Genomic DNA, 20565 nt, shown 5'->3' with positions numbered 1-20565 from the left:
TCGAAGTAAAAATCAGCTGAGCGCTGCCCAACATAGCGCCAAAGCATAGCCTCCCAGTCTCACACACACGCACGCACACGCACGCTCGTGATGATGCTGCGGTGCCCAAATCAATGGCCCACTGACAGTTGCGTGCAAGTTGAAGGTTTGTTTTTCTTCCCATCCACGGTTTTGTGTGCAAGAGCTCCTTCGGGTGCCGTGTGGTTGTTACCAGCACGTGGTTTCTTTCGCGAATGTGCTTTTCTTTAAAATCTTTCTTTAAACGTTTCCAGTAATTGGTTTCAATTAAATATATCATATATATTTATTTATCCTCTACCAATTTGATTCAGTGATGGCATGACTGTGTCGATTTATGCGCCCTTAGAGTAACGCCCTAGAATATTGGTATGCCTGTAACGAATATGTTTTGTAACAATCGCCGAGCTCGATCCTCGCTACCTTCGTTAGCTTTCCGACAGTGCCCTTTGCCGGTTGTAAAATTTTGGGTTAAATTCTCTTTGACGAGCCTGACCTCTTTGTTGGGAGTTTCAAAAACTCGTTCGATGCCTTTCTTCACGATACAGAACCACCATCATTCCCTCGTTCCCAAACGCTCGTTGTGAATGAATGTGGAATAAATAAATGGATACTAAGCATCACGAAAAGGTGAACGACAAGCCTTTGGGAATTATTCTTTCCAAAAATAAGTAACTTTTTGTCGGTTATTTGGAACATTCATTAAACCTCTACGTAGTGGTGAAGAAGGCCCGCTCTACCCATGCGATTCTGCAGGAACTCTCGAGGAGGGGCGAGTTATACTCGTACCGACCCGGTGGTAAGTTGATTCTCAGGGATATGTACAGGAGGTTGTGTCACGATGGGTGCGAAATGGCTAATGTCCCTCCGACAGGTTGTACGTAAATGGCGAAAATCATAGCACAGCGCTTAACTAAGAAAAGGCAGCACACAGCACGGCTCTACGTACAAACGCATTGGCTAATCTCGTTCGGTGTATTTGATTTTTGCTATACTTATAGTTGATTTATTTTTATGAATTCTTCTCTCATTTACCTTTCCTTACACGGCATACCAACAGAGCAGCACATCGCCAGCATTCGTTGCCCGTTTACTTTTTTTGTGTTTATTTTTTCTTTTTATTTCTGTTTTTAATGTTTTTCTCCTAGTTCCTAGTTTCTTCATCTTTTACACTTTCACTGTAAACACTGTTACACTGTGTCTGTATAGGTTTTTACTTTTCCACTTTTAGCTCTCTCACACGTTCACTCGCTCATGACCATCATTCACATTCGCACCATTCATTCTGCCCAAAAAATTAAAAAAACCGGCAACATCTATAATTGTAACTAATTTAAACACAATGTACAACCTAAAACACTAACCACAAAACCAAGGATGATGCGTTGCGTTCGTGAAGGAATAGCGCATCGCCAAAGTTAGTCCGGCCCTTCTAAAATGATGATCACCACCAGTTCTGTTTAACCGCCTCTCACCACCACCGGCATCACCGTTGGCTCGTTGTCGCACGGAAAGCTAACGAATCTACGGTCAATTCTAGGATTTGACAATGAGGACTTATTAATCGGTTGCATCTCGTCCTCGCGAGCACGATCTTTGAGGATACGATCTTTTCTTGTGTTGCAATCCTAGTAACGCTCGCTGCGCCACCCCCTCCACCCTTATTGCCGTGTGCCTTCTTCTGTACATACCCTTTGCCGGAACGGCGCGCTTCACGCGCTTCCCTTCTGCTGGCAGCATTCGGTTTTATTTTAGCGCTCGCTTGGCGCTACTGAGAGAAACCCCGTGGCGGGTCCTGTCCGTGAAGCTTAAAATGGTTCCCTCACAGTGAGCAAAGCGAGAACCAGGGGTGCTCCAGTGCCCCTTCGTTACTGGGTGGGTTTTGTGAATGAAATAGCTGCGTTCCGCCTTGGGGTTCCGCTTCCTGTTCTGGGGCTTCGGCTTGCTTCGGCTTTCCTTCTCACCAAACAGGTATCGTGAACATATTTTCTCTATGTATACGCTAAGTAACTAGTTACGCTAGGTGAGTGTCTGTGTGTTTGTGTGTGTGTGTGTGTATGCTTCCAACGATACGCGCTTCCTGCTCTTTACGAAGAAGGGTGACCCGTCTTACTGGTACGTGTGTTGTTTATCGGGTTCGAAACACGAGGTGGGTCGTGCAGCATCGGTCACCCACCATCTGTCTACTAGCCGGGAACTAGCAGCAGCATCGCCGCACAGCAGCGCCATCCGGTTCAACGGACCAACGGTAGTAGTAACAGCAGTAGTAGTAGTAGTGGTAGTAGTGGCGCTAGGTTTCCCTCTCTGTGGTGTGATAGTATAGCTAAATCGTACGCGGCGCACGGTGGTGATCTGTCCGAGGGTTCGCGCCCCCGGGGGGAGAACCACAGAATCGTCGAATCGTTGCAAGTTCCCGGCGGAGTCTACTGTGCTTCACGGCAGGCGACGGCAGCCACCAGGGCCGCTCCACGGCCGGACCCATCCTCCGACAGCATCAGGTCGAAGGAGATGTGCGGTTTCACGAACTGTCGTATCTTCTGCACCATTAGATCGTGGAACTTGGGATGGAAACGGTACACCGAACCGTCCACGCCGACCTACAATGAAAGGGGTTAGTTAAGCAGTGTCCTTACACCCTTGCCGCTCTCACTCAAACGCGCGTACCGTTACGCTCGGTTCGTCCATTTTGTTAATCAGCGCCGCGATACCGGCCGAGACGAGGTGGGCCGCCCGGCTCGAGACACACTCGCAGATGTAGCGTACGTTGGCGCAATCCTCGTCGGACGCGTGCTCCAGACCGAGCTCATCCAGCACGTCGCGGCAGTACGTGTACGTGCCCGGTTTGTCGGACTCGATTTCCGATACGTACTTCGTGAAGAACTGGCCGCGCTTGAAGAGGATGTCCGAGCCGACACCGCCGAACAGGAAGCCCGCCTTCGTGAACTTTACGATCGCCAAACGGGCCAGCTCGCCCATGTACATGCCCGAGATCATCTTCTCCTGCCTGTCGGGGGAAAAAGGAGACGGTTCAATCACGGCAATAGCACCGCGGATCGCACGCGGATCGTTCACTTACAGTTGCCGGCCCGGGTTGATGCTGTGCTGATCGATTTCGCGATCGTACTCGGTGCGCACGAAATCCAGCGCCCCATCGTCACCGAAAGCGCCCCACTCGGTGTTGATGAGGACGTGCTTCTTGATGTTCTCTCCGGTCTTTGGCCCATCGAACTGGTCACAGTTTTCCACTCGCTCGACGTAGCAGGCGTTACTGCCCGTACCTGATGGTGCCCGCGATCGATTGGAAAAGGATCAGTTTGTCAGTTTCTTTTGCGTACAGTTCTTGTGGTGGTCATTCTCGTAAATCGAGAACCCATGCCGCAAGGATCTCATGCAAGGAAGTAGTACGGGAGTAGTAGTAGGAAAAAGAGGCAGAGAGACAATATAGGCGAAAGGATTAGTAAGTTAATAACAAAAAATGATCAAAAATGAAAGTGGTAAATGATAGTGCTACGAATTTCCAGAAAACTATAATGTACAGTAGAGTGAATCCTTTTGTTTTTGAATACCATCACCAGCCTAGAGAGTGCACCAGAGCCAATCGAAGTACCAATCTTACCGGACAGGACGCCAATCATTGTGTAACGTTTCGAATGGGAATGTAACGATAGGTTAGGTTTTAGGCACACTTTCGGTTAGAAATTACAACCTATGGCCGCCCGTTGGCGGTAAGGCACCGCTCAGACAGACCCCGGACACCACGAGCACCCAATTTAAGCAAACATACAGCACCGCACACACACACACGCGCTCAGCTGGCACGGTTACATACCGACAATCAGTCCTATTCTGCAGTTGTGGTTCTTCCAGGCACAGGACATCAGCGTGCCAGTGGTATCGTTTAGGATGGCACAGATATCAATTTGAACGTCCTGTATGTTTAACGACGGCATCGACAAGAAGAAGATTGTTTGCGTGATTGTACACAGGGCGAGTGCGCAGGACAGAATGAAAGAGAGGCAGACGTAGATATGGTGCAAATGTGGCCGGACGGGACCATCAGGCAAGCGATTCATTTCGATGGAAGAGGCAGAGGATATCAAAAGCAACCGCCGACCGCGGAATGAGGTGATCATATTTTGCAAACCATCCGATCGTGTCGATCGTGCACAAATGGTTTCGATGTCGTAGAATGTGTGTTCAATGAGGAGGAGAGAAAGAATAAAGAAAGAGAAAGAAATAATCCTGTTAATTGATCATGCTCTCGATGTTGGAGAAAAAGTGTTCTTCGTTGACACGTGGCGTTAGTAGTTGTGCTCATAATAGATTCCTTGTGCTTCCTTATCTATCACAATTATTCATCAAACACGAAAAATATGCGATCACCTTGACCACAGCGAGAACCTTCGAGAGCCTCCCACGGCCACCGGTTCATCCACCGCCTTTGAACTCGAGGTTAGTACTAGATTTGATTTCATTTGTCAGATCGGCGCTCCCATTCGGGTGTTTAACGACGATGACTTTGAACTCGATGACCACAGGATTGTGATTGCTGTTCCTCGCGCTGGTTCCCAATTAATTTTGACTATAGTGCACTTTTTGCTGGTGCCGAGACCCGCTGACCACCAGAGCTGACTAATCTCGCGTCCGTGCTGCCGCGGGCTATTTGTGAATGGTTGTCTGCTCCAAGGCCTCTGTTGCCTTGAACGTCGGAGTTGCTTTCGATTCTGCGATCAAGTGGCTTGGTGGTGGGGTTAGCGAAAAAAAGGAGTGGCAATGACCCGAAGAACGGTAGGGTTTAATTTAATGGTGTCAAAATGATTCCTTTTCAACACCGAAGTGGGTCACGGACGCTTACCATCTTCTAAGCGAAGCATCTTGGTTTATTATTTTGCCATTGCAAACTGTCGCCAGCCACTTCAGATGGCTCGGAGAGGGTCCCTGATTATGAGGGGGGCAATAAAATGGCTGATCCCGAGTGAGCTCGCTCGCACCAAGGCTGTTATCATCCAGCTGGGACCAGGAAATGGTCCGATTCGACGCGGCTTTCAGGTTTTAATGCATTTATAGTGACGGCAATAAAATTGTTGATAGTGCACCGTTGAAGCAAGGGAACTGTTGACTTTAAAGTTTGTTTTGCTTTTATTGCGAAAAGTGCACGATAACCGCGATTCTGCAGAGAAAGTCTTCCCGGTTTTGTTTTTGGCACGTGTTACCGTTTTTGCTTTTATAAATATGTTTCATTCGCATGAAAGAAAACATAAGGATTTTGTAGAAACATGCTTCATTCTGCTTGACTCGCATTCGAAGCGGATGATGCGGGATGCCTTACGATACAGCAGTTTGTGTGCATTCTGGATGAAGGTGGATAAGAGTGCAACAAAAGGCGAAATATACTTAAAATAATAGACTATCAAACGGATTTCCCGTACTAGCTGCGGTGTAACAATCCAGAGCGTAAAACAACGGTTGACGAACGGTATACGGTGTAGTCAGAAAGTATAGAAAGGATAATACGAAAGAAAATAAAAAGACACAGGAAAGGTTGTGTAAGATAGAAAAGAACGTAATTACTTAGTGTCACTGTTCTTGGGTTTGCTATACAAAACAATTAGGAAACGAGGAAACTCGTAAGAGACCATAAAAATGTACAAAAGAGATCGTAAAGAGAATAACAGAGAAGGTCGAAAGCTCTTCACAGTTCGAAAGGACGGGCACGGGACGGTTGAGAGAAATTTGGAAACAAAATTTAGCCCTCCGGCCAGTTCTTACCAATTATCACGCCGACTTTACAATCGTGATTACTGTGCGCGCACGACATTAGCGTTCCCGTGGAGTCGTTCAGAATGGCCATCACCGCAATGTTTACGTCCTGCGCGATATGGTGAGGGAGAATTTGTCACCCGCACGTTGCGCGAAGATCGCAGGCGATCGTTAATCGTTCCAATTAGAATTGAGTGTGTATTTAAACAAAGTTAGGTTCAGTTGATCATATAAGTTAGTCGAAAAAGCGGATCGATAGGGAGAGAGTGGAAAAAACGCATTTTTGTATTTTCTTCTGTGCCGAAAAGTAAATCGACGTCTGACAATAAAAGTGGAATGCTACAATAGTAGTGACAATAAAACCGACTCAGAATCCTGTGAAAGGGTTCATTTTAGACTTCCCAGGCGCGTACTTACCCCTCGTCTGGCGATCGCGTCTTTCAGCAGCTGCACGACATCTTCACCGACCACACCGGAGCAGTTGAAACCTTTGGTCCACCGGGCCAGAATACCTTTGGTAAGGCCGAGCTGTGTTAGCGGGAATGAGAATGTGAATCCTAGTGGCAGACGTTCCTCGTAGACGGAGTGTTCCTGCGGCAAGGACAGGCAACAAAGGTCATTACAATGTGGTTCCGGGTCGCGTTTTTTGATGGATCGCGATAACCAGAAGCGCAATCGTTTGTCATTTTTCGCGCCCGGCGTTTCGATAAAAGCATGACACACGACTGTCGTCTAATCTGAGCGAACAGCGAACGATAATGGGGAACGATTTGATAAGCGTCCAAACGCGGTCCACTTATCACGTACTCCAATCGCATCCTGGCGGGTGCGGTTATTGTTCGACGATGCTCACCTTCATAAAGTTGGCTAAACATTCGGCAATGTGATCGAAGAGCTGCGTCCCACTGCCAAGCATGATGCTCTGTGGAATGGCGTAGATCTTCGACAGCATCTCGAAGTCGTTCTCGTCCTTAAGATGGATCAGCAGCACCCGGAAGTTGGTGCCACCGAGGTCGAGGGCCAGAAATTTACCTTTCTCTAAAAGGACAGCAGAAAGTAAACGATTAGTAAACGAACCATTGGGATGTTGGCCATTGTTGAGATCGCAATGGATCGCGCACCTTTTCCATTTGGCAGGTCCTGTACGTAGGTGATGAAGCATTTCACATCGGCCTCGGCGTGCGTTTCTTTGCTCAGTCCCCGATTGATTTCCTTCACGACCCGCCGCATAATCTCCTCCACCTGTTTGTCTGTGAGGATCAGTTCCTTGCATTGCTCACGAATCTGCAAAATGGCCGAAAAGAAACAGTGTATTAGAAGTGGCGCCCACAGTGACATCAGTGTTCCCATCGAATAAAATCACAAGAAGCAAATGAAAAGAAAAATGGACCAAAACTTTCGCACAAACAATTCGACCACACAACACCATCACATTGAACTGTATGTACGGGATTGGCAGCGGGAACGTCCGGTGTAGCTAGCGAGCTGGATGAATATTTTCGCAGGAATGCCCCACAAAAGTTTGCGATCGTTCTTCGAACCTTGTCACTGCTGGAAGACATTTTCCGGCCGAACGGAGGGGAACTTTTCAGACGAAACCTGCTTCAGCTCTGGCTGTGAAACCTGCACCCCGTGTACAGCAATACTGATAGCGATGGCCAGCGGTAGAGCCCACCGAACCCGCAGCCGCCTTGTGAGTGGCTTGTGACGCGGGACAGATAGTGGCGGCGGGTAAACTATCAACGTCCGCAACGGTTTCCGACAAACATCTGTAAAAGATCAGTGCGATGACGGGCACGATGACACGGGGTTTTGACGGGGCATACCCGCCGCTTGGAGGTGTGACAATCGGCGGTAATCCCGATAGCTCGAGTCTCGAGAGGCTCGCAATAATCTAAGGACGCGCCGCGCCGCCTGTCATTTTCGCTTAACTCCGTGCGGCCACTCATTAATGAAACAGTATCAGGCCGGCGGCTATCTCATATGGGAGCGTCAATATTTACGATCCAAGCCAACATCATGTGCCGTTATCACCCCGTGAGCAGGAGGCACACAAATAGTGAAATAATGACTACAGCCGAAAGATTCATTGATTGATTTTGTTCCTGACTCTTCACAAGTTTCGGAATATTACCGGATTAGCCTTCGATACGTGCATTGATAATCCTCTGGCACATGGGAGCCATCCCAGCCAACCGGGGCTCTATCAAACCAGGACTCCTGCCTACATCGGGCGATAATACCGTTCGCTTCAGGGGGACAAGGTTACGGCGTAAAAAAAACTCCATCGCTAGCAGGCGCAATCGCGACCATATGGAAAACCGGCGTACCCGTTGAAGGTAGACCCGAGAAGTGTAACGATCGACAACAGTAGTGTTTACAGTAACGTCGCCTGTTTAATACGTGGGTTTGGTCTAGGACGGCCATAGGCGCACCATTCACGTGGCCGCCCGTGTGTGTGGCCGTCGATTTATTGTTGCTAAATGTTACCGTCATCGATACGGGCCCGTGAAATGCAGCTTTATTATTGCAATGTACCGGCGCGTGACACGTGATTTCTCCGCGCGATGAGGTGCACTCTCATTGGGTTTCACAGTTGAAGCTATATTTTACCTCCCGAAGCGGTGCAAAATGGGTGCATCTAACTAATTGTCCACAACCTCGACGGGGGCGCCAATGTTTGGCCAATTTCTTATCACCTCGAGCGTTGCACGTTTCTTCGCACGGAATCTTGCAATCGGTTAAGGCATCCGATCAGTTCCGTCTGATTAGATTAATTACGCGGCCGGGGTGGCCATCCGAGGTGCACAGAAAAGAGAGGGAAAACTTGAAACTGTTGCGACTGTGCGACCTGCAGCAGTAAAAGTGTAACCATCAATCTCTACGTTACGACATGAGCTTACAACCTGATAAGCTGGAACCGGAACCGTGAGTTGCTGTAAATTATGTCAATTTCAAATGGTTTCAATAACTGCGCGTACTTTGTGCAATGCGTTAGGCAATAAATTCATTACAATTGTGAGGTTTTATCTTAGTAAAAGGATGATAGCGGTCGCGTACCGCAAACAGCGGAGTATTGTACTTTGCTGTCCTTCAACCCCAGATGGCAGTTCATCACACAGAGTATCCAGAGTATCCATCTTCTGCCAATGGGAAAACATTCCTCAACTCCGTCCATTTCCAGTTGTTACATATTTTTTTGGCAAAAAATGAAACAACACTGTCCAAATTAACTCTGGAAGAGGGAATTGTCTGTAACGAAGCCATATCGAGCCGTGGCACAGCATCATTTAATCCACAGTGGAGAAACCTTACCACATCGACTGGCTGATATTGTTGACCGTTCCCTCATCACCCTCGCCGCGCTAATCGGCGTCGATCCTGTGACGTATCCACCACCACCAGCACGCCACTACCCGGTACATCGCCGGTGAAAACAAATACGAACATCTACGCAGTTCTACGGTTTGCGCGTCTCGTGGCCGTGGCGTTGTAGAAAGTGTCTCGCGTACCGAAATAAACAACAAACGTGCAACAGAATAACAAAAACCAATGTCCCGGATCGAAACACGGCCAGACGGGTGTGGCGCTGGGGCGGTGGAGTATGATTTTCTTTTCCTTCGTCCTCGTCGCACACCATGCGCCTCCATGCGCACGTCCGGCAGAAGCGAGAATGACGCAAGAATATTTCACTTGTGACCCATGCAACCAACCGAAAGCCAACATCATGCTTTTTCGAAAAAAAGGAAGCCGAGTGTCGTCTCTCGGTGTGTACATAAAGGAAGAATCAGAAGGTGTAAGCAACCCCACATCCGGGAAACGTGCAGGAAAATGCAAACCTACGGACAAAAATTCCTTTTTCTGCTGCCTCATCCCAAGGCGCTGTGCGTGGTTTAGGAATTTTTATTTTCACACACAAACCGCACACTACCGGTCGCCGTGTTTTCCCCGCCAAGGTTAGCAAAGGTCACCGCAACCGTCCTGCCGCGCGGTGGACTTGGTAAGGGAAGCGATTTCGCCTTGCACCTCGAAAAGTGAGTGAGTAAGTTTTATTTTTAATACTCAGAAAACCTGTAAACTGTCGGCTTAATTTTTCCCCACTTTATTACCTTACTAAAGTTATCTTTGATGACGCCCATCTTCTTCAGTGATCCACCACGTTTCGACACGGACACGTGGAGTAACGGTTTTCTAAATGCAAGGGAGTTGTCGTTAGCCAATCAAGGTGCCGTGACCGTTACCGAAGGGGCACTATTTTTGGCGTTAACCTGTATCACTTCACTGTAAACAGAAAAACGAAAGCGTCGTTCGTGAAGAACCGGCAGAACTGTGTACTGGGCGACGGAATGATCAGTCGAGTATTGTACTGAGTGTTTTACTTGTTTTTATAATTTCGCACAAACGGTAGAAACTCGCACACACACAGAAGTCGATCCGAAGTGGAAAACAAACACACGCTAGCTGATCGTAGCCTCCCGAGGATCACACGCGCCCATCTGCCACGCTTTCAAACCGAGAATCCAGTTCGAGTTGACAGTTAGGCGTGTGTCAAGGTGATGGCTAAGTACGCAACGCGTGACAAGTGGCGATCGGCTGCGACTGCCCAGGCCAACCGCTTTGCTGCTGTTTGACGAGATCAGCCAAACTCGTGACCGTCGGACGCCCACAGAAACCGAACGAGGAAAACACACAACGCGCGTAATTGCGCAGATGAGCTACTGCGCGATCGTGTCGGGGCGATGTGCCTTCGAGGATCGCGACGCAATCAAAAAACCGTTTTTTTCGCAACACCACACTTCGATACGTACGTCGGTTTGTGTGGAATGATTATTTTCGTTCGGTAACTGTGGTTCGGGTTATGACGCGGAATGAGATTTCCGGCAAACGTCAGCATCCACCACGATTCGCGTCATTTCTCCCGATCGCCGCCATCACTGATTACAGGGCTGTCAAACATTAGCTTCGGCCAAGATGGAACTTTGCACCATAATTAGGTAACGTTGCGAGGACCTGTTGGTCGAGTTGATTGAACCCGGAATTTTTCGTTCCTTGCTGATGCCTTGAACGGTACAATCAATACAGAAAAAACGGATGCTAGTTTAAAATGATACCGTTCGAAGAGCGAACTTCGTCTCCACACGCGACATTCATCACACAACGCACATCGCCTGCTTTGTTCGCCACTCGCCAACCAAAAATAGCCTCATCACATGATCTTGAGACGAATGCTTAAACATATGTTTCTTATTTCTGTCCGGCGGCGGCGCTTCAACACAAAGCTTAACCTGCAAAGGACGCATGAAAAATGGTCCGCAGATCCGCCGTTAAATCTAAAACACCTTCAAAAGAAACGACGATGATGCTTCGGGAGCGATATTCATGCAGATTTTGAAAACACCGCAAACCTAGCAAACTGTTTCGCACCGCTTGTTATTTATGGATATCGAGCACAAGCTTTCTTTTATTTAGCCTCTCGCCAAGCTTGAAAACGACAACAAAACATTAAAGTTATTATGAAACTAACGACGTCGTGAAAAAACACAATAAAAACATTTCGCACTTCATTTTCACAGTCTTTTTGCCGTTAATTTGTCGTTCAGTCCGTTGTTTAACCAGCTAAGAAGCCTATCTGTGGTCACAGAAACCACTTTTTGCGATACCGCCACTATTGTGAGTGATACGCGCCGAACCGAGCCACGGGTTCTAAAATCTGCACTACGCTTTCGGTTCGTCTAAGTAAGCCGTCGCCGTTTGTCGTTACGATTGACCGTCACCTTTAACCGGTTCGGCAACGGCACGGTGATTAGCAAGTGCCTCGCAGTGAAAAGCTTCCGCACGAACGCACTGTACGCTGGATACTGCGAGTGTCACCATTTGCTAGTGGCCCGTCGTTCGCAGTTCGTTCGTTGGGTTCGAAACGCACACTTGCAGCGCGGCTTAGTGCGAAGGAAATGGTAATGGCTGTGTGTTCGATATCGAAATCCGTTCACCAGTTTGGTGACCGTTCCGACTCGACTGTGCGTACCGCGCACCCGAGTACAGTAAGTCACAAATGTAACTTATCTAAAGCGTGACAATATGAAGGATTGGAGAAAGGAAACTAATTTAACGGCGAACGATCCACTTTATGCTAGTTGTGATTGATAAGGATTACCGGGATGAGAGTCCAGGTGCATTATTTGATGCTACGTTTTAAAATAAATAGACAATCACTCAGACAAGTCAGTGGCTAACAGTGCCATAAATTAAACCAAACTAAAAGCATAAGCCGATAAGGATGGGACTGTCGAAGAAACCGGAAGCTCACTGTAGTTCACTTATCACCCGGCCCGCTAACGGTCACCTCCTCAGTGGCGGCACACATAGAAGTAGAAACACAAATAGTAGTTAAAAACAGACGGACAAGAAAAAATCAACGCCTCAAATCAACCCGACGGCGGCGTCGTCGATGTATGCGAGCAAGGGGAATTGACCGATCGACCTGTCGCTAAAAACAGCCACAAATCGAGCAGTCACGGTACACGGTACCACGCGGACACAAGGACACACAATGTATCAAGGCAATGGTCGTTGAGCGGAGTCTGAGGAAAAGTCGGCAGGAAGCAAATCTTTTTTCAGCAATCGAGAAACGCCATTAGTGCAACTTTTTCATTACGGTACAAATCATGCCGAATTGCTGCATTTCCCTTCCACGGGAGCACCGGCACCGTGTGGCACAGACTGATCGGTCTATAAATCTCTTGGGGCACAGACTCGTGGTGTTCGTGAAACCGGCCACTTCTTAAAACATTCCAACAGAGCGACGGTAAGTTCAAACCCACGCGCACAGCACCTAGCGGTACTTTGGCGGGAACCCAGACACACCAGCCAGCCAGAGTGTGAAGTGACCGAACAGCATTCCATCAGCCTGTGCGCAGCATCCAGCCGACGGCTGCCCACGTGTGTTTGTGTGCGCCGACCGGTGACCGATGCATAATAAATTCTATTGCCGTGGTGGGCGATGGGACGAGCCCCCCGATGAACGGATGGGACGTAGAAGATTGGAGATACTCGAAGAATTTTTTGTACCATCTAAAGGCATGCGCGATCTGCTGCTGCTGCTGCTGCTGATCTTCGCTTCGCTCGATCGACAGTCCAAGTTTATAAATAGCGTGATTCCGAACCGAAACAGAACTAAATCAACAAGAACACGCTGAAGGTAGGGCTGAAAGCTACCTTGTTCCCCCCCCCGCCGGTGTCGGTGTGGCCTTGCTCAGCAGCTCTCAATTACGGCGAAATGGATCGATGGAAAGCAATCGACGATCACAGTTTACGCTTGCAACGGACGAGTTGATGGCGCGGTATGTACCACGTTGCCTGCCAATGCGTCAGAGGATGAACGTCAATCGCTGAAAGCGGTAAACATGTGTCAACGTTTCGGCTGTGTGTATACCACATTTGGACGGTTCGGGATGTGTTCAGAATTCAGCAACGCTTCGTAATATCGGCCCTAGGTTTCTAACTTCCTATTGAATCACAAAACCTTCCGTTACGTCATCAATTCCCAGTGTGACCGGAAGCAATCGATGACTCATTTTGTTAATCGAAGTAGTAGAAGCGAAAGTATCCAGTTAAATTTATTCCATTCCATTCCATCCGAGAGAATTAGTAGAAAAGTAAAAGCCGGAAGCCACACCCTCGGCCAATCTGTTGAATGTCAACGATAATGTGCGCACGGCGCACAGACCACAACGCGACTCGAGAGACGGAGAGAGAGAGAGCAATGCGGCCTACGATCGTTCCATGACATTGAAATCGAACGAAACGTGAATCGCTGCACGTTGCACTTGGACGGGAGTTGCGCACATGGCGCAAAACGGCATCGCCATGTGGGCGGCCTCGTTGCGTCTCGACCGGCCACACACGCATTGGCTAGTTGTCGTGATTAATCATGCATCGTTCAAATTGGCATCAGCGAAATTTAATTGCGACGTAAGCGCCAATCCGCGAGGCACCAACGACGACGGCCAGTCTATCGTTTGTTTGGGAGAGACTCCCCTGAACCAAAGCATAAACCCAAAACATGGACGAGTTGGACTTTGGACCGTAGATTGGTAGCACCAGCATGTTCTTAAGGCACACACACACAAGAGAACTCGATTGGGTTTGTTTATGCCAGCGAAAGAATGTTTTGTTTGTAGAAAACGATCCACCTAATCGGAATTAAACTGATCGGCGGTCGTCGTACTGTTCTTATCGCCCAAATGTCATGGACAATCGATCGTACATTGTCGTACCCAAAGCAGCTATTTGTTAATCCTGTACTAAAATTTAATTGTATTATAACTGTTGAGAGTTGCGTGATAAAAAGTAATTTTGTTAGAAGTTATTAAAACCTGTCGTAAGGACTTTTGTCTTCATTTTTGCGCGACTCAAAACTCACTTAACACCCCATTTTCGCATTTAATACAGCGATCGTTATCCATCGAATCGCGTGATCAAACTGTCACAACACCTTCCCTCGCACACACGCCAAGGACACCGGGCTCGAGAGAGGGCCCGCTAGGCAGTACCTGACCGCGTTCTACTACGCCACTTCGCCATCAAAAAGGGAGTTGCTGAAACAGGTTCCGGCTAAGACAACTCGAGCACCGGAAACCGCGAGTACTTCCGCGACTCACTCGCTGATCCACTCTGACGGCACGTAACGACCTTTCGTGGTCGTCGTCGGTTACAGGTCAGTGCACCGCCGTTGGTGGCGAGTGGCTCACGACATCCTCACGACTTGGCGGCCCACTCGAATCAGCGATTGTGAATGTTTGACCGTCAATGTCACAAGCATTTGTTTTAGCATTGTATCAAAAATTACCTTTACCATTACTATTTCACGATTGAAGGGGCGCCAACGGGTTCAAGAACCATGGGAGGACACACGAGAGAAAGTGATGTCTTATGTAATCCGACGTACAATAGGGAATTTTCTCGCCCCGTGGCTGAGGTATCGGAATGTCGGCCAAATGCCACCAGCAGCAGACCACTAATTCACCAATCGACCCCCGGTCACCAATACAGGCTCCTTTCGGGAACCACTAACCATTATTACGCGGACACAACGGACCCGATGCGCGAAAGCGAAAAAACCACCCCGAACTGGTTTTGTGCGGCACGAAACGGAACGGACAGTACGGTGTAAGAAGATTGGCCGGCACACCACCATCGGTGGTACTCTGGACCTGCTTTTGTGGGGCGACCCGATCAGCGGAAGGTCAACATGATTGTGCAAAGAGCAAGGAAGCTCTACAGTGAAGTAAGGAAAACAGAATTGGAAAGAAAAAGAGCGAGGTCCAGCTAATGGTGCCATCGGGTAATTGGCACCTATTGCTTGAGCGTCACTGTTCCACCTAACCTTATGAGAAAGTGAAAATGCAGCCAATACGTTGCTGGTTGTCGATTTATTTGCTACGAAGAATGTCCAGATTTGCAAAATATCGCACGTGTCCTGTCCGTGCGATCTGTTTGGTCTGGTTGTTTCGCTTTTTTCAAGCCACAAACCAGTTCGAGGTGGGGAACCAGTTCTGGTGGTTTTCTGGTGTTCTACAAAACCGGGCGCCAGGCTAATCAAGGCCGTGGCATTTCTAAGATGCTTGGCAGGATCCATCCCGGGACAACCCATTCCTGATCCAGGTTTGTTATTTGCTCCACGCAAAGGTTGGAATGCAGACTAGGCAAGATCGTATAACTAATTAGTTTAAGATCGTTCAAGAGAATGCCCAAGAAAGTGCCAATAGCGCAGGTGCACAGTCGGCTGCTTTGGCCGCCCCGGATGATGCAACAGCCTCTAATAATTTCCAATACGAATAAAAGAAAATCGGCCAACCGATGGAGGCGCCCATCCTTCTTAGCGCGACAAGAAAACGGAATCAATCACTCCGTCTAAACGATTAAAAAGATCCCCCCAAAAAAGTACTAATTATTCTGATGTAACCACGACCGGCATCGGAGCAGACGGCGGCGGGTGGCACACGCACACCGAACCGAACAAGGACCACGACGCGCTTGTCAAGGTGTCCTTCAGTGAAACGCCTCAAGGTCAGTGACGCCACGATGACTGGTCGGGTCGTTGTCGTAGTCATAGCGCCGCCAGCCGCCGGGCAAGCGGCAAAAGGACGAATTCCCTGTTACCTAACGTCTACGAGCGCGACACGCGTTGTAAGAACGTGTCTGTTGTCCTCTGCGCGCACACTCACTGTCAGCGAAATGTCCTTTTCAGATTCTTCGCCCACGTCCAACAAAATTGGATTCTTTTTACGCAGCTTCAAAGGGCAGGGCTTGACGGCGAGTCAACGGATGACACGGGATGACGGGGCGGGAAAGAACTTTTCACTTTCTCGAGGAAAACTCTTTTTCCTGTAGTGGTCACCGGGGCCGCATTCATGAGGTTCATTCACACACACCCACACGCACATATTTCAGGACAAACGGGAACGATCCAAACTTCTTATCGCAGCTCATTTCATTCATTGAGAAAATACAGCTCTCAGTTTCGGGTTGTCCTTGCCGCCGAAATCCGCCGATTAACCGGCCTCTACGAGGAAGAGTAAAACCCAACTGAAAATGATAAACGCATTTCCTTCTGCGCTGCACCGGCCGACGGTCAGGGTGCGGGTACTTACTTCCTTACTAACACGGTCCACGTGCAATCCCATGAATGGTTTCACCAGATCCATGATTCACTTTCGCTCGGCTCGCTCGTGCGTGGCACGTCGGTTCCAAAATCACAATCTACTACGGGGGCCGTCGACTTGGTGTCGTGGTCGTCGTTGTCGTCGTTTTGGTGGTGGTCGCCTCCGTTGTGAGCGTCTCCGGGTGCGATAATAAGTACGACGCTTGCAAGATTTCCTTGGTCGTTTTTTTCGTTCACTGAACGCTCACGTCAGCACACATACACAGCACACACGAACATGCACACAAGCGATCAACGCGCCTTCAAACACACACGCTGGGGTGGAAAAAACATAGGAAAATAGGATAATAATGTGAGGCGCACCGTTTCGCAACCTTCCCCCCCTTGGTGTGGTCAATGCAAAAGGTAAAAGATAGTTTTCCGTTTCTCACCAATGGTGAGGAAACGGAAAGCATACAACACTCCTTCTGGAGGACATACAAAACGGGCACAACTGAGGGCCAAATTAGATCATGACGTGTCGGAGAGCCCTAAGAACGTGTGGAACATTGGAAACGGCCTCACGCACCCACAGCCCAAAAGGATACTCCGGACACGGGTTGGTCCATTGGCTCACTTAAAGGGATCAGTACAAGATCGTCAATGTTTTGCTATTTGTTTTGCTGATCGACATACGTCACACAGAGTGTTGCACAGTCACCACACTACCCGTCTACCCGGATGCTGCGTGCGGTGTTTCGACGCCCAAGTGGTGTGTTGACGTAACACACTACGTTAATGGACCACACTCAAAATTGCACAGACGACACAGTCCAACGCAGCCACAACAAACGTAACAACGTGGATCTTTTCAGGGCGCGACGATCTGTCAAACTCCACACCCGGGATCCACGAAAACGCACCTCCTTAACCCGTTCGGGCACGGCCACCAAAAAGGGAACACGTTGCGTACCCGATGTGTCAAAAACAACTGCGAGGCGCTGAGCGGGGAATATATTTGTATGGAAAATTTGTCCAGTAAAAGGTCACCTTGGCACGCTGGCAGTGTGCGTTCCATCCGCGCCACCGGTGAAAGATAGAAACGAGCACAAACCGGCCACACACACCACGGCAGATTGAGAGAGTGAGAGAGAGAGTACGCGGTGAGACAATAACACTAACACCACCACATATCCTAGTGTGCTCAAGTGTCGCGGCCAAACAGACGTTTTTTTCCCCAACACACCGGCCACAAACAACGGAGTTACTATTTGTTTCGCGCGGCGCTTCGACGAAGCTCTGCGGCTCCTGGGACCAAAAGACAAGTTCCGACCTTTCGTATAGCGCCCGCAACACCGTGTTGTGCGAACTCACTGTCAGCTTTAAAACCAATAGAAGGTATTACGGAACAACAGGAAAAAATGCCCGAACATCACACGGACACGCACACTAGCCCACGGACAGCGCGGCGGGGAAGACCCTGCGCAATTGACACACCTCCAACGGTGAACCACCGTCGGGCTGCTGACGTCACTACGTGCGCGGGGATTTCCCCTCGCGGCCAACCCCTTCCAAGAGCGGCGCGATAACCTTCCGCCGTTCGCTAGTGGGATATGCTTTTGATTTCATTTTCTCTTTCATTCATCTTTTCGCGCAAGGACTCCATTATTGACCCTCTCGCTCGGTCTCGCTCTCTCTCTCTCTCTCTCTGTTTCGCTTTTTCTCAAGAGATGGAGAACGGAGTTTTCCCGCAGGGAGCTTCTCTATTTCTCGCCTTCTGAGATGCATTTTCAAACGGTGCTTTCAAAGAAGCACTTTATGCTATTCTGTCTCTCGCCCTCAATCAGCTTTCCATTGGAATGTTCAACGCCGAACCTCGGACACGAAACGTTCAGTGAAACGTTGCATCAGCTTGTTGCAAAAAATAAAACCAAACGCAACCGAACGGCGAACGTGACTCGAAACATTGTACTTTCCGGCTGTGGATTTTAGAGTTTTCGTAAGAAATGCATAATCTTATCGGAAGCAGCGCTTTTCGGTTGTAAAGGTGATTAAGATGTTACAAAGATTGTTGCACAACGTTACACTGCAGATTGCGAGAGCATATTAGACAGACTATGAACCGGATATCGTTTTCATGTAGATCGGAGAACGGAACCAAACTAATGGAACAAACAAAAAAAACAAGCCACCAACATCATAAATCTTTTTGACCATTTATCTGCGTGATTAAATGTCCAGAACACTTTTTGGTATAATAACTAAAATCGCTTAAAACCTGCACCATCAGTTCTGAACACGACCTGTACACCTCCAAATATAGCGTTGATATTGGCCGATAACGCTTCCGAGTGGGGCAACTCGACGTGACGACCATAAAACACCGCCGGGGTGAGGGTCGGCTTATCATTTTCTTTGCCAATTCCAATGTGACTACCCCACTTGCTGTGTTCCTGTTTTACCTGTCTTGCCAGGATCGATTGTTCCGGCCGATAAGAGTGGCGTATAATCGGCTAGATGAGTCCGCGGAGAGCAAAACAAAACCAAAAACACACCCTCGTTATGGCCTCTATTTGGCGGCGCGCCGATAAGAGTTTTATTCGCCTTTCGGCCCCCTAAGAGTGACGTTGTACATTTTATGCTCAGCTAGTAATGCCACACCCCACAAGTGGACCGTTTCTCAAAGATACCACCCAACGTCGAGTGGAGTTTCTTCTTTCGATTCGGCTCAACTTACCTCCTCGAGGACGTCCATGTTGACTGCGTACGGGTGGTGAGCCGGTGGCTGCGATCCCGCAGGAGAGCGATTTACCGATCGTGGCAGTTGGGCCGAAGTTGGAACCGTAAAGTTGCGGGCGTTAGTAGCTCGTGCGCGGTAATTATGTAAATCTTCACTCTCCCCTAATACCATAAGCACACAGACCGGGGGAACACACACATTCGGAAGGAAGGTCAGCACCGAGCAATGTTGTTTTTCAAATGATCGACGCGCGTTGTCGGTGGCCCTTGACTATTTTTACAAAATCACCTCCGATCACAATCGCGCACCCACAGCACACACTCACACATTAGACGGAACGGAAGCACACCGACGCAGTCGAAGGCGACGGATGTGGACGATCGCCCTACGAGAAGGTAGCAATGGTTTCGAGTTTGCAAATCGTTTCGCAGCGCAGCAAACCTTGCCACACTGTTTACTGGTAATCGGAAGGAAAATCAATAGAAAAGCGAACGCCAAACGCCTCTGTGCTGCATGGAAAATCCCGACACACAATTTACAAACTGTTGAGCAGCACAGTGGACAGGGTTTTCGGCTACGGACACGAACTCAGACGCAATCACCACGATGCGCCACGGCACGATGGTGCAGTTTCAAGTGCAAGGTGCAGCGATGAACGATGCAAAACGGTCGATTATATAAAACCACTACCTTTGTGACATTGAACATCCACTTTCTAGCTCCACACTTGAGTATGGATTCCGTTCCAGTTTTTCGCAACACTTCGTTTTCACTTTCCACCCACCTAATGGGCCTGTGGTGATGATTTTTTTTACTGAATCACCAAAAATGAGGAACTGAGTCGCATAACCACACCAAAAACACCAATTCTACAGCAAAGCTCCAAATCTATACCAACCTCGGGTGTGATGGTTAGAAAATCGGTTGATTTAAATTCTTGCACAGAAAACTTACGCCAATCTTCGGAAGCGGTTATACAATCAATCTTCTTGCTCCTGCACGAAGGTGACAGAAGTGAACGAATTACCTGCGCAGAGCTCAATATCACACCGTACTGTACCCGGTTTCCGGTTGTAAAGATTCGGGGTCGTAAAATGAACCACCGTTGAAGACCGTGCGTACAACACTTTTCTCCTCCCGTGACCTCAACGACTTTTTGTGTCTGCCTGCTTTCGATTGGACTGCTTTCGAACCGCACGCGATCGGTACCACGATGACGAAGAACCTCGAACGACTGACGAGCGGTTGAATGGCGGACTGACTTGGACGTGGTTAGGTTTCGATGTCCCACTAGAGGCAGAGGGCCCCAAAAAGGAGAAAAAAATAATCGTACTTCGTCGCGGTCGGAGACTAACGAACCGACGGTCACGGCAAAGGCAGTCTCATTGGGTAGCTAGTAGTAGTT

General features: G+C 48.7%; 1 protein-coding gene across 9 annotated transcripts; it reads right to left on the bottom strand.

Moving 5' to 3' along the window:
- Positions 1-1096: 1096 nt before the first annotated feature.
- Positions 1097-20404, bottom strand: LOC128267831 (hexokinase type 2). Of its 9 annotated transcripts, none has more exons than XM_053004769.1 (9): positions 20059-20404; positions 19158-19545; positions 6900-7062; positions 6632-6816; positions 6196-6369; positions 3848-3947; positions 3095-3296; positions 2683-3022; positions 1097-2615 (listed from the first exon to the last, which is right to left on the bottom strand). In XM_053004769.1, the coding sequence occupies exons 2-9, from the start codon at positions 19329-19331 to the stop codon at positions 2442-2444; spliced, it is 1512 nt and encodes a 503-aa protein (XP_052860729.1). In that variant the 5' UTR covers positions 19332-19545; positions 20059-20404; the 3' UTR covers positions 1097-2441. The 9 variants fall into 9 exon arrangements, with proteins under 9 accessions (XP_052860729.1, XP_052860731.1, XP_052860727.1 ...); XM_053004771.1 differs by having other exon boundaries at positions 20115-20404; XM_053004767.1 differs by having other exon boundaries at positions 19158-20048; positions 20188-20404.
- Positions 20405-20565: the final 161 nt, after the last annotated feature.

The sequence above is a fragment of the Anopheles cruzii genome, chromosome 2 (genome assembly GCF_943734635.1).
Source record: "Anopheles cruzii chromosome 2, idAnoCruzAS_RS32_06, whole genome shotgun sequence".
NCBI classification, from domain to species: domain Eukaryota; kingdom Metazoa; phylum Arthropoda; class Insecta; order Diptera; family Culicidae; genus Anopheles; species Anopheles cruzii.
Note: the sequence above shows the minus strand (reverse complement) of the source record. Positions and strands in the feature narration are given on the sequence as shown.